At 33.2% G+C, this 15,320-nt stretch overlaps 1 protein-coding gene across 1 annotated transcript; it reads right to left on the bottom strand.

Moving 5' to 3' along the window:
- Nucleotides 1–262: 262 nt before the first annotated feature.
- Nucleotides 263–10,956, bottom strand: LOC137919477 (GTP-binding protein Rhes). Its single transcript, XM_068762563.1, has 4 exons — nt 10,610–10,956; nt 3,907–4,100; nt 1,454–1,634; nt 263–713 (listed from the first exon to the last, which is right to left on the bottom strand). The coding sequence occupies exons 1-4, from the start codon at nt 10,954–10,956 to the stop codon at nt 263–265; spliced, it is 1,173 nt and encodes a 390-aa protein (XP_068618664.1).
- Nucleotides 10,957–15,320: the final 4,364 nt, after the last annotated feature.

Genomic DNA, 15,320 nt, shown 5'->3' with positions numbered 1-15,320 from the left:
TTATGACCAAGGCTGTGTACGTCTACAATAGGCAAATATACATTTTTGTTCTTTTTTAAATGACACTGATACAGCTTACCTGTTTCATATACAAAATAAAATATTAATTTATATTATCAAAGTGTTATTGGATTGTTAAAAAAATACAGAGTATGATTTTGTAACATTAATTGAAATTATATATAACCGATCTTTTACAAACATATTTGTTTACACGACACTTAAGCCAATGCGTAAAATATATAGGGCCTTTAATCAAATATCACTGAATGCTGCAACTTCTCTTGTCATTCTGTCCGCTTGTCCTGACCAGTCTGTTTAGGGTGAGTTTTGGGCTACCGCTCGCACTGTCTCCGTCCCCCTTGGCACATGTCTTCGTCCTCATGATCATGAGATCAGTGCGAATACTCGGTCGTCTGACATTCGGGGCGACCACGCCGCAGGCATCTGACAACCTTCTCTTTATAGACAGGGTGCATTTTTTACTTCTGCTACTTTGGCTACTAGTGGGGGGTAGGGTGCAAGGACTCCCAAACGCTGTGCTCACCCGCTTGTGGTGATTCGGCGCCATTTCCAAAGGTACATTTGCTACAACGAATAATTCGTAAAATAAATCGTCCACGTGATAGTTCTTCTTTGCCGATGTTTCTACGAACACACAGGCTGAATCTTGTGTGGCACAATATGCGGTTGCTTCCTCGGGTTGGACAGTCCTGTACAAAAGTGTTAATTTAAAATTAAACACCATTAATTATAGTTTCTGTTTTATAAGTATCGACGTCACATTAAAACACAAGGTTAAAACTAGAACTTATCACTGACTTATTTAGTTTTACCAAAAAAATAATTGTTACTTATTATAGTTAAAACTGACAGTAGTTAAACTAATTAGGGATTCATAAAATATGTAAGTAAAAAAGAATTGTTTTTAATATGGTTTAGGACATATAGTCATGTACCTAGTTTAAACAATTGCTTTACACAAAATTAAAATAAAACAAATAACCTTGTAATTAAAAAAGGATGAGGGTTTACTCGTTGAATCAAGTAATATCGTCTGGCCAATCAGAATAACATACACAACTAATATATAACCTCGGAAGGAACAGATTTAACTGACTTGCTTCGGATAAACGTATGTACAATAACGGTAAACGTATTTGTAATGTCTAGTATTAAATTTTAAGAATTAGTTATTTCTAGTTTTAATAAAGATATTTAGTAAAAATATATTCTAACTATAGAAAACGCCCTTAGCAACAAAAATATTTTGGTTGTAACATCGACATTCTCATGTTTTGATCAATTTTATCCTTAAACTTAAAAGTATATCAAAAATCCACATGAAACACAAAAAACCTTTTTTTATTAATTCAATATTTAATAAATTAACCTCTGTAGGTCAGCCATTTATTTCTTGGAATTATTTTGCTAACATCTTCAATAAACTTACTTGAGATCTCTATCGCATTTATTGCCCGCTATAGCCATAGGGACCCTGGGCGCCTGCTTTCGTCCCCGACTGCTGCCGCTGGTCGCACTGGCCTTTGTCTCCAGGATCTGCTCGCGAAGGCGGATAACTTCTTCAAAGGATTCCCGGCTTTCCATTGAGAATACCAGAACGAACAGGTCACCTATCAAAAATTTAAAACACTCGATATAATTCTATAAGATGTAATCATTTAATTATTAAATATAATATATGTATGATTGGTTATAAGTGTAAAAGTTTTAAAGGGGCGAATGTATAGTTTGATCGATTTGAATATATTTTTTTGTTATATTTTTAAGGCACGAAGAAGATTGTTTTAAGTCAAATAATTGCAAAGAAAATTATCAAAAAAAAAAAACATTTCTTTTCGGACACAAAATTAAATTGAAAACGAACAAAAATGTAAAAAATACAATAAAAAAAAACTTTTTATGTAAATGAATTTTGTTATTATTAAGTCAATAAATCAATAAATTAAGTTATGACCCTGAAAAATGATATATTTATTTTTTCTATAAGATACTGTCGTTGGCAAAAACTATTAACAATGTAAAGTCTGGCAGGGCAACAAATGGTAGCTTGACACTTTGTTTAAGTAACCTTCAACTTAAACCAATTCATACCGACTACATAATTTACAACATTTTTTGTTGTATACGAAAAAATAATTACAAAACGAATGATCTGTATTTTTTTTCTAATAATCTTCAACGACATACAGACAAACTATTTGCGTATGTAATATTTTTAAAGTCTGTACCGCTTGGGCAGCGAATTGAAATAAAATAATGTACCATCTAATGTATAACCAAGTGAAACTTCCAAATTGTATTGTAAATATGTGTAAATTTTAGCTGTATTTACCTATAAGAAAAAATTGTATAAGAAAAGTTGTAAATAATGATAAAACGCTGTCGTGCCTCGCAGCTGGGAGAAGAAAAATCCGTATAAAATAGCGGCAACCCTCTCCCAACTGTCTGCGCTCAGTACGAAAATTGTAATAAAAACACTAGCGATACAAATTAGAATTAATAAAAAAAAACTTTTAAATACATTAAATAAATAAATGAAATGATCATCGCAATAAAAATATTTTACTCGTATATTTTTCTCGATTAGACTGCGACAGACATATAACTTTTGACAATACGAAATAAATTTATAAATATCAAAGTAGGCTGTTCTGTTATTTTAAAACAGAAGCCCCGATTACCGGCTATTGGCACTAAAACTCGTTATTTATAACTGAAAAAAAAAAATATTGCAGAATGCTCTTCGTAGTGCTGACTAATAATTTTATTAGCCTTCATAAACGATACTTTATTTTTAATAATGTTCAAAATATAGTACATATCTTGATCCATTTGTTATAAAAACTAAAAACTATTATAATAAACAAGATCTGAGAAAAGGCAGAGGAAAAAACACAGCGATAATTAAGGTCGATAGACGAGAGTAAAATAAAAGTAAGGAACGTACGAATACTAATATATAGCTCTCTATGGACGCCGCATTACTTCGTAAATAATTCGTTAATAAAGATTACACTGACAAAATAAATTGTTCGTTATATTTTTTGCTGATACCGACTTTTTAGAAATGCGTTTGTGAAGCAGTGTGTGTTGTTTTATTTACAGTTTTGACAAACGTTAACACTAATATTATAAGTGAAAAATAAACGTTCACTGCAAGGTATAGGCCTCTACAAAGACATCTATGGGGGTATATATCATAATCGCCACGCTTGGCAGGCGGGTTGGGGATCGCAGTGTGGTATTATAGCACGCAGAGGACGCTGCTGCCCATTCTGTGGAAATTTACTTGTGAGCAGTGGCAATCCTATATAGTTAATGCACAAAGCGTTAATTATACAAGATTGTATCTATGAAATCGAACCCGCGACCTAGGATGGCAAATTTCAATTCTCTATCGCTGTGCTACCCCCGCTTAATAATAGGTTGTCAAATATCTCCCTTCCGCCTTTTTGTCTTTTGAATTTCGCGGCTATGTACAAAGCGCTACAGAGCTCGTATCTGGCAATACTATACATAATTTGAAAGGTCTTGACATAACCTACAAAACGACGCTATGCATGATTAGTTTGGATATTGCTTATTATTATATATTGTTTGATATATATATAGTCCATAAATGCGATGAATAAAACATAATGGTATGAGAGTCAAAACGGCCGCATCATACTGATAGATAGCACAATAAAATTACCAATTTTAATATAAACAATAAATAAATTGTAACCTAAAAATAAAAAGGCAACGGCATATATAATTGATTTAAGACCTATTGAATAGCAAACCACACGTAAGTCAAAAGGTATGTTAGAGGAAATAGACGAGTGTGACAAATAAAAAATATCGCTTATGAGCTGAGGTTATTGGCCAAAAAAAAGTTACCTGTTAGAAAAGACAGTCTTCTCATTGCGGGGAAAGGATGGTTCCCGGACGTATCCAATAAGTCCAGTTGGTAAACTTCACCGCGTATCCGATAAAGCTTGCGATGGAAATCTTCTATTGTCGGAGTGTAGCTGTCTTCGAACTTTGTACCCAGGAAACGTGAGACAAGAGATGTCTTTCCCACACGCGCTGATCTGTGGGTAAAATAATATAATTATATAATCACTTATATAATCTAAGTCATTAAAAACGAGGAGATACGTAGAAGAATAAAAGTCACCGATGTAACTCGAAGAATTGCAAGCGGATGGACGTGGTGAGGATTGGTCCCCGAGGTTGACCGATGACATAGTTAACGACGTGGGAAGTCCCTAGATGTTGGCAGCGCCTGACCATTCATCATAGCAATCTTTGAATGTCTTTGTCTTACAATAGCCATCTATCGGCTGACATGGTGGTGATGGTATTGAATTGTTATAATGTTTCCAAAGCAGGGACATAAATATACTTTGAAAGATTTTCCGGGTTGAGAGATAGAGTGCGCTTTGATTCTAAAGTTACATCGAGTGACATAGATTCTTATTTTTCTCGGGATATTCCTGTTTCCTTACTAAATTCTATACCGACGGTTGTGAATAATCATAATCTTGTATGTAATTCTTCGAAAGTGCTACTCTCAAACGTACTCATAAAAAAGTTACAACATATATCCATCATAATACCGGTGATTTTTATATACACAGGGTGATTGGTTTAAGTGTGGAAGCTCTCTGGATTATATATTCATCATTTGTCAGCAAAAAGCTTTAAAGTATTTACAACTATTTCCAATCATTCAATATAAAGTGATTACTATGGAAAAAATATTTTTTCTATTGGTTTGCGATAGGCAAGTAACTTATAGCAGTACAAAGTCGGCAAGGACAGATAGTAAACAATAATTAAATTTAAAATATATTAATCCGAATATAGAAATCACTTTTTCTGACTACAATAAATATATTATCATTGCGTATTTTTTTATTTGAGAAACTATTAATTTTAGATAGGCTGGCTATACCGTGCATTAACGACAGCATAAGTCCGGAGTGTCCCATAAATCGACGTCAAACCTTAATTGTTGCATAAAATTATTAACATTTAATATTTTATTTTCTCACTTATCCATTTATTAATTTTATTAATCTCATGTTACCGACATTCAATCTTTTGATAGACATTCGTTTCGGCCCATAGACAAACACGCAAGTCAAAACTATAGCAATACTAGGTAAGCAATTACCCTGAACACATGGTATTTATAGTTTCACAGGATTAGAGATGGCGTAGAACTAAAAACTTAAAACTGTTTATTATGCTCGATGAGAATAGATTTAAAAATATTTGTGCTGGCTATGTTAATTGTTCGGAACTATTGTCCGAGGTAAATTTTCGAATTCCTGCAGCTAGAATGCGTTTTAAATCTCTCTTCTTTTTATCAACTGCTAAGACAAATATCGGTAAACGTGCACCCTTATGTAGAATGTGTGACCTCCACAATTCGTATATTAGTGATATTGATATATTCTCTTGCTCTCTTGTATCATTTAAAAGACAATTTCGTTCTAAATTATTGGATATACACAATACAATTTAAACCTCATTGGAATGTGACTGCTTGCTGTGACTCATAATTATTACTGTCTGTTTTGCAGAATGTTCTGGTATATTGATCCTTGTTTGGTTTGGATCCTATGTTTGTGTTTTGTGTCATTATTATTTGACTTTGATTCATTAAATGTTCTTAGTGAGATAAGGTAACAATTGTAACTAAATTTATATTTCAAAGTTTGTAATTTCTTACTGCCTTTTGTTACTGTTCTTCTCCAATAAAGTAAATAAAGAAATAAAGAAATACTTTCTCAAGAAAATGACCGAAGCTATTTCGTCTTTTTTTATTATTTATTGGTATTTTTATTAAGGTATCGAATAATAAATTTTTAATTTAAATTTGTTATTAACATTTTTCATAATAACAAGATACAATAACTGCATTCATAACACCTATTACAAAAACTGTCAAGCCCTATCGGCAATCGACAAAGAGCAAATCGTTTCGGTTCATCGGCATGTTAACATGGTACCGGCCCATTCCAATTAGGGCGATAATAACGAAGCCTTTATTAACGTGCGTCGCATCTGCCGTTCAAATTCGCTTCTAACTTTGTTATCTCTCGGATATTGTTATTTGAAATATCGGCTTGCGTTTCATTTTTAAACGAATCAGAAAACAATGAGACTTCTCTATGGTGTTTTTGAGGTTATAAACAGTGTAACGGAGACATTTGAGAATTAAGTAAAAAAAGTCAATAAACTAATTTACATTACAAGCCATAAAAACAGTATCGCAATTATTCAGCTGTGGACGTCTTATAGTTGAAATAATTATGAAAGATTAATTGAATTTGTAGACAAACAATTCATGATTATTTTTTCAGCTGTAGGGCGTGTACTGTTACACATAGGCCTTCCCCACAAATTTTCACAAGAACCAGTTGTGCAAGATTATATGTCCAAATTATGGGCAAAATAAGATAAGCTACTCTTGCCGGTTCACGATCTCCACACCCTAAGACCCTATCGGCAATCTATCTGCACATTATCGGGCTTGCTCCTTGCCATTTCAACTTAACAGTCCGCAGAGCCACGTCGGTTAGTTTTGTTCGTTTATGTATCTGATTTCTAATTGGATATCATAGAATCCCAAGTACATAGGGTATAATATAGATAGGCCTATACGCGCTAAAAACCGCTTTTATAAAAAGAAAACAAGAATTGAAAACAACTATCTTCTTTTTCTCATACATAAACAAAAATATAACGAAGTAAATGTTATACACGAAGTAAATGTTATGTAATACACATATACAAAAATATAACGAAGTAAATGAATGTGATTATATAGGGTGGGCCATAAATATTTGCACTTTTGAAACATGTGTAGAAATAAAAGTACAAATGCTATTTTGTTTATGATTTATTTACTGTAATTATCATTTATTAAAATTTATTTTTTTAAAAATTTACATCGTCGAGATGTGCTCCGTCTCGCCGTTGGCACTCCTGTAATCGACTATTATTTGTGTGTCGTGTTGCTATTTGCAAAAATTTCAGGCCCACCCTATACATTACGGCCTGTCGTTAATAGAGATTTCTTACAGATTTGTCTTTTTTAACACATTGGCATTACTAAACTCTTTCAAAAATTGAAAAGGAAAATTCTTGCACAAATATATCATCGACCCCGGCTACTTCTGATATATCACTATCATCATTCCAGCCGTAGAATGTCCAAACTTCAGTGGAACCATCGTCTCTCATTCAGATGTAAACTCAGCACGGCCGGTTTTGCAAATAATAAAACAACACAATTAACAGACGTTAACACAATTAGACTCGTATATTTTAGTTATTTTCGTAGCGTTCTCTCTAACGGTATTCTATTATAGAGCAGTGCCACCGAGGTGTTTATATCTTAAAAACTAGAGATTCCCTGAGAGATATTTTTAAAGAAATTGGTACTCTTACAGTAGTAGTAGCTTTGTAATATATTTTTAATAACCTACTATTTATGCGCCATAATTTATAATCTTATATGAAAATTTTTAACAGATATATGATAATTACAATAAATAAAAATAATCATGTAACACCTTAAATTCGTCTTCAAAAAGTTAACAAATTCTTCTTGGGTCTGGGAGTACACATGTATTACCTATTTCTTAATGTAAAATTAAAAAAAATTGTATTAAACATTAAAGAGTTTTTAGTTAATCGAAATGTGTGTTTATAACGCTAAATAATATGCTAAACTGGAACTGAATGCTAATGTGCTAAACTGAAACGAATATGCTTAACTTGGTTTGGTCAATCATTTACATCATTAATATTATAATGTATTGTTGGAAAATTGTTAAATTTCATTTAAAATAGCAAATGTTGAGTTTCTCAACATATTACCGTGCCGAGCCGGTGACAGCTTACTACTTACTGTGTTAAAATAAATGAAGATTCAAAAGTGCATGTGGATGCCTAGTTCAATCATGATGTAGATTGAATATAGATTTTTTTCAATAAGAACAGTAGGAATTGGCCTGCATGCATGCATTTGCTATTGAACTTAACATCGTTTGCTATAGAGCCATCTATCCACCATCTAGATGGACGTCCTTCCATGCGCTTAGTAGTTCGTGGTTTCCACTCCCATTTAACACACTTCTATTTATTATGTCCGCAATAATAAATTCTATTTCTAGAGACAATTAATCAAAATTGTCTTTAAAATATTTTCAGTTACGTTAATAATATTTAAAAAGGAATTGGTATATATTCTTTCTCACGTTTGCAACTATAAAATAAATGAACATTAAAATGTTAAAACAATGTTAGTTTGTACATAATGAAATAATTTTGAACTGGAAGCTTAAAGTTTAATCTTTGTTAAGGAAACTACAGCTGCGAAGTAAACGTAAAATAAAAGTAAACGTGCTAGAAGTCAAGTTTATGCATCCTTAACTAATTTCGTAGGTATGTTTTCACATGCACTCATTTTACCTGGAACATAGAAAAGGATAGAATGGCGTTTAAACTTAAATTATTTTAAGAATGCAATTACACCACACCATTTTTAAATAACATACTTTCGTGGTATAATATATTATGATTTGTTTATGTCATCTTTGCGGGAAAATGATTTTCCTAGGGAAGAAAATTTCTTTAGAATGACTTCAAGTTTATATTTCTATTCAACGATAACTCCCGTCAACACTGCAAATTTTGAATTCCATCTCCACAAAAAACATTCTATGTAATATAACGAATATATTTTATCTATATATATACAGTTATGTATAGATATATAAAAGAGACATATATAAGTCATCACTTTATCTCTGGAATCATAACACTTGGAGTCTTGAAATTTGGTAGAAATATTTCTTTTGCTGAGTAGAGGTCATTTAAGAATTCTACGAAATTCCACCCGCAAGAGGGTCTAAGTGGGCGTTCATTAAGCTCGCAAAGCTAGCGAGGCATATCTAACATCTTTATAAAAGATTTTCACCTATCTACTGAGTCACTACGATATATCCGTAATCACAATGTTTAAAGACTTGAAATTTAAAAGGCATATTCCTTTCAAGGTAATCATGAAATTTAGGAAGATTTTAGGAAAATCTGTCCTATAGAGATGTTCTTCAAAAAAATGATGATATTTTTAAACGATAGTTCCGTTAGGTTAAAATTTGGATTGAAATTTTTTTGCGTCTTTAAAATTACCAAGAAATGATTTGACTGGAAGCGGACGGGGGACAATTAAAGATTATGTGTACACTATGTACACTATTTAATAAATACATGTATCTGTACATTACATGTGAACATTGATTAATTGAAGTGACATTTAAATTACAAATACGCGCCAAGATACGACAAGAGGAAATTTCCGTAACAGATTATCCCGGCTTCGCTTTAATTTATTGTCGTTACGAGAGCAATCACTCGCGCCAGAATTTGTTAATATGAAAGGCAACGCATTCCATTCTTTATTATATATTTTTTTTTATAAATTCATCTATTACAGTAATGTATGACGGCGTACAGTAATAAATAAAAATTTAGAATTTTTTATCTTTGTTTATATTTCTAACATTATGTACTTCACCACTTTTCTTATATTTTTTTAATATTTTTAAGTATATCGATTAGCTTATTACGAGATAATTGGAAATCGGTGTAAAAACTACGAAAGGGCGAACGTACGCTATTCAAAAATTAATGGTTTCAGGCATAATAAAAAACGTAATATTAACACAATTAATAAATCGATTTACAAAATTCAGATTACTATATTAAAAATTATAATTGTTTACTATATGACACTCCAGACTTTTTACTATCAAAAGTTATTAGATTTTCGCATCTCATTAATAAAAAATAATGTTACCTATTTAAGAATAATCATTTTATGCAAATGTTTATTGACAAATGATTATAGCTCATTTTTCACCTCTTTATAACTTTTACACTAATAACCTATCACCAGATGTATATACCGCGCTAATACACATAAACGTAATAATTTCAAACAATATTAAGATATAAGTCGTAATGTTAAGTGTAGTTCATGTTTAGTGCAAGCGCAGTGGACGTGCACGCACAGAGTAGACGGATGACCTTAATAACTTCGCCTTAAAACCCTGGTCAACCATAAGCCGGTAGACACAACGTGGGTATGCCCACCACAAGGTGGACCGAGGACATAGGTAAGAACTAAAAGATAACTTGTTGCCTTTCTCCAGGCTTTATAAAATCATTAACTCATGGACTTCCATGTAATGTCCTTAAATTACATTGTAATAAATCAAGAAGTTAATTTAACAAAACCTTATAAAAAAATTATAGTTTGAAGGACCTTTTTAAGTGAACTTGGGAATGAATTGTTTCATATTAGCTAAATAAACAATGTTATAAAAGTGAAGACATAAAAGCCCTCTGAGTTTGTTGTGGTCTCTACTAGCATTTCACCCATAAAATACACGAGTTGTCACCGTGTATGAACTCATGTGGATATTTACATGAATAAATAAATTACATTCTTCGAGTTATAACTACGAGGGTTAGAAATGCGCCTTGATACAGAAGTAATATTAAAAACAATGCTTACCCTAACATAACGAGTCTGAAGCAGTTCTTTGGAGGAGGGGCAGATTCTTCGCAGCCCTGCGGCAGTGTGCTTGGTCCTGGAGACCGTTCAGGCTCGGATTCTTCTCCGGTGGTAGCGCCGCGGCGACAAAGCCATGAAGTCCCGCATTTATCCCTCGTATCTTCGACCGGCGCCGCAAACTGACATTTTCGTGGTGACCTTTGTCTGCCTGAACTGGATAATGAAGACTTCAAAGGGGATGATGGCGTCCGAACCGGACTGGATGAAGCCCTCACTGGAGAAGGTGATACCTTCACAGGCGACGACTGGAGAGACAGCCCGCCTCTCTCCGTTGTCCCGTTCAACATGATTTATCCTTATCTCATTTCATCACTAATAGTTTCATTGTTATTTTTAACTGTAGATTTACATAAACATCAAGTCACTGAACTTCTACTGCAAAATAAAATTTTAGATTTTCAGAAATAAATATACTACTAATAGTATACTGTCATTATAAACAGATAGGTGTCACATTTGTCATATTCAAAGCTTACTGATACTGATACTGATTTACACCTTTTTTCAATCACCTTATATAAAGTGATCATACGGAAAAATATATTTTTTCTATTGGAATACAACAGACCAATAACTCTTGCTGTATTAAGTCTGCAGAAAAAGTATTGTCCTATATATTAATTGACAGAAAAGGGAGCTCTACATTCATCCCTTTAAAGATTTAAAACCTATTTCTTATCAGCCTGTGTATGATAACCTTGACTATGGGTATAAAAATATGAATAAATATAAGTTAAATTATCAAAATTAGTGAAAAACTAAAAGTTAAAACTAGTATTAAATATAAGCTGGTTATATCTTTCCTTAGGCGCTACAAAATTAGTAAATTTTGTGCTTAACTATTTACGATATTATAATACACTCCTATGTAATGTTTTTGAATAATTATAAAATAAATTAAGTAGTTTACTTATAAAACTATTTAAGAAAGTCCTATTAAAGAACGAAGGATATTTTAGTGATAATAAATAGAGAACGAGTTCATCTACTACTGTATTTATGATATTTTGAAAAAGACAAAAACTGTGAAAAGGTAACATAGTAAGTCTTATAGAAAAGTCCTGTGTCGAAAGACTGTAGGAAGATGCTCTCGTAAAAATTCCAGATGTACTAAACCGTTGGACGCTTTTACAAAGACAACAGATATTGGAGTAACAGTTCTTCTAATGTTCTCGCAGAATAGAAAAATATCGTCACATTCAGCCGATCTTCAGTTTGCCTCAACTCACGTGGCAAGAACGTCACGTGTTCATATCACCAGGCATCTGTGTAAAATTTGTGTCTATTTTAAAAGCTGTTTCATTATATTACACGGGATTCAGCTAACTCTAGCCTTGCGAAAGATTCATTAAAATTAAGCGTATGAAGCTGAAAGATTATTTTTTTTATATCTAGTTAGCTTCTTTCTTGGCAACTGCTTATACTTTTGCTATAAACTTCCTCGTAACCTCTCAATATTATCACGAATCAAAAATATATAAAAACATATTTAAATAAAGATAGTTGTGATATATATTTCTCTATTGAATATCAATTGATGTAATTGTTAAATTGATTACAAAGTATATTAGATTGAGTTCGTCGCTAGTTCTATTTAAATCAAGACGCGTTTGAAACCTTCGTAGATAAATTTTAAGCTGACAGATGTCATTGTAGCGGAACGTAATTTGATTCTACTTTCTGTCAACAGTTTGAACTCACGCTCGGGCTTAAATCGTTCCCGATCCACTTTCCGAGACGTGAATCAATATAAATTGTATTGATACCGTTGGAAATTTCAGTGGAAAGCTGATAAATGTACTAATTCATGCCGATGGAAGACTAAGGGAAAATTCTATGATCAAACATTAGTGGTAGAAACTGGTTGCTCAGCACATTGGTTGGCATTTATTTATCATAGATCACTGGTAGTAGATTCGTTTTAAAAATCGATTAAAAATAGGTACGGGTTTTTTACTTTCCGCAAAGCTCGCTCAGCGGTCACCAATACATGCTTTTTTCGGGTAATTGTGAACTACCACAGATGCACGTGTTTGCTCTCAAAATTAGCCGAAATACAAGGACGATGGTATAATTACTGACGGCATCCGAAATCAAATCCGAATTCCCTTCCAATTCAAACGTTCATGAATTATTTAATACTAAGTATTTTGGTCGCAGTAGCTAGTATATGAAGTAGTATATAGTAGAAGCATTCTTACACGAACGCGACAATACTGACTATACTTTTTTCATTACACGAGTGATTACTATAAATAAGGCAAAGAGAAATACAATATAAATAAATAAACGATTGAATAAATGATCCGGAATATAAGACAAGAAGGTTATTGTATGGACAAATGCTTTATACGGATAAATACGTCATACGTAAAACAAAGTGGCTAGCATCTTCGATCGATTCGCTTGCTATATATGAGAATGCTTGCGCTTTCAATTTATAATTTTGTGTTGAACTTGCCTCGGTCATATTGGTTGCTTATCAATTTCTTAGTTGTTTTTCAGACACGAATGATTTTTTTTTTCACAAAAAAGTCAGTTCATTTTCTATCCCATTTTCAAATGTACAGGGTGTCTGGTGGCAGTCGGATTTGAAGTGCAAATTTTTTCCTAACCGTTAAGTGAGGAGGGTCAGTGCTGGTTTTGTTTTTCGTGCGGGTTTTTTTTTAGTTTTTTGTTATTTCACATGGAACGGGAGAGTAGAGCGCGTTCGCAATCACAGCGTATTTATATACACATTATTCATATAATCCTTTCAAAACCTCATAATAAAAGTCATAAAATCATCTGCAAATTTTATAAGTTTTTTAAAAATGTATCATATAAATAAACCTCCTTTCTTCTATTTTTAGATTCCTTTAATAAAAAGCTTCTATCGCCCAGATTCTAACAAAGTTTCCGTCAACACGTTGATATACGTACATTTACATTGATATATATTTCTTTCAGAGTAGAGTATCAAATGAGCACTCCGAGGGTAATAATTCTCTGTGTCCGTGGACGTTTTCCGTCAATGGGTCGTAAAAGAGCCAGGTAACGGCGTTCGTAAGTTTCACCTTAAACCGTTTTTACTTATGCACTCAGGACGGCTAGTGTCTATTGTAAACATGCCAGGCAAAGAAAAATGTTGCTAGGATACTTAAACTCGTTGATTGGATATAGGTGGAAAAGGTGGGCAGTGGTAGCCCGACGATAGAGATTTGAAACTTCGTGGTGACATTTTTCGAAGGTTCGATTCTTGAGATGTAATCTTATAAAATTCAAATTTTGTGCATTAATTATATAGATTGTCTCTGTTCACAAAGAAGTTTTAGAGAATGCACCTGCCAAGCGGGGCGATTATGATAAATCTCCCCTCCTCCTTAGATGTCTTTGGGGGAGGCCTATGCCTTGCAGTGGCCATCTATCAGCTGAAAAAAGAGAGAGAGAGAGAGGTAAAAAAGCTCTTTAAATTCGATAATGTATAGCTGTAAATGTATAGCACTTGCTGTCAATTTATGTATGGAAAATCAATGGTGTCATAAATAATAAATAACGTAGGCATAGTTTTCAAATTCGGATTACCACATATTAAGATTGATTGTTGTCTGTCGCTTCAGAAGTATTCTAAGAAATTATTGGCCTATTGAATTCCAATATTAAAAAACTAATTGAAGTAACTTTTTGTAAGCGCGTGTTGAACCGTCATCCCGACTTCAGAAAGTTATGGCTCAAGCGGTAACCTATTCTGCGTTGTATATGGCAAACCTATTGTCACTTGAACTCGCTAATCTGCTATGTTGTGGACTTGCACGTAATAGGATACCTTCTGTTGATGTTGTTGCTGTTAGCCCGATCGCTTTTACAGTTTCATCAAAGCTGAGTTCACGGAGTGGCAGGGTCGTGAATTTAAAAACTATAAAAAAGCAGGTCGGGCGTGCACCAGTTGTATGAAGACGTTCGCATGTAGTAAAGCGCTCTACACGAGTAGAGCTGTGTAGTATTTGTGTTGTGTGTACGCTGCTTGCGACGGCAGTATGCACCACAAGCGAACCGAGGAGGGATCCGGATCCAACCTTGGTTCGCTCACGCTGGTAGGGAGCGGGCGGCTGCTTCATTCGTAATAGGTTATGTCGGTGTGTTCCGCGTGTCTCCTGATCTCTTCCACGTTAGATGCGAGCCGCTTATTAATCCTATTGAAAATCTATGGGGCAGGTATATGTCCAGCTGTCGACCTACGGTTAAGTTTACTAATAATAGTGTTATCATTATTTTGTACCGGTTTCAAAAATTTAATCTAATGTCTTACTTAGTACAAAATTACTTAGGTAATGGTACTCTAATAATAAAGAGAAACGCGGCTACAATGGATTTTAAGAGTCCTTGCTAACATGCCATCAACTACAAATGCTCTTATGCGTGGAGCCTGTTAATGTGAAGTTAAGTTTCACGTGATTTATGGAACAAAGGTGTAAATTATACAAGAACTAGCTGCCAGAAAAAGCTTCATATTGTTATTCACACGTCGAATGTTATTGCAATGAATAGAGTAATAATCTAATATTTTTCTGATTTGATCTCAAATGTTTGACAGTAATGTTAGTATTTAAGGCCGGAAAGACGAAAGCAGTCATTTATCCCAATTTTTAATTTAATATTACACTCTATGAAG

Source organism: Battus philenor, unplaced genomic scaffold (assembly GCF_028537555.1).
Source record: "Battus philenor isolate CCGP_79_NKW_IND1 unplaced genomic scaffold, ilBatPhil1.0.hap1 SCAF_16, whole genome shotgun sequence".
Classification (NCBI taxonomy): Eukaryota; Metazoa; Arthropoda; class Insecta; order Lepidoptera; family Papilionidae; genus Battus; species Battus philenor.
The sequence above is the reverse complement of the archived record's forward strand: the minus strand, read 5'-3'. Positions and strand labels throughout refer to the sequence as shown.

Excerpts from the sequence above, each read along its gene's own strand:
- LOC137919477 (XM_068762563.1), bottom strand. The coding sequence starts at position 10,956 with ATGTTGAACGGGACAACGGAGAGAGGCGGGCTGTCTCTCCAGTCGTCG. Across the intron at positions 4,101-10,609 it reads TTCAGACTCGTTATGTTAGG|ATCAGCGCGTGTGGGAAAGA; the intron begins GTAAGCATTGTT and ends TTTTACCCACAG. Across the intron at positions 1,635-3,906 it reads AAGACTGTCTTTTCTAACAG|GTGACCTGTTCGTTCTGGTA; the intron begins GTAACTTTTTTT and ends AATTTTTGATAG.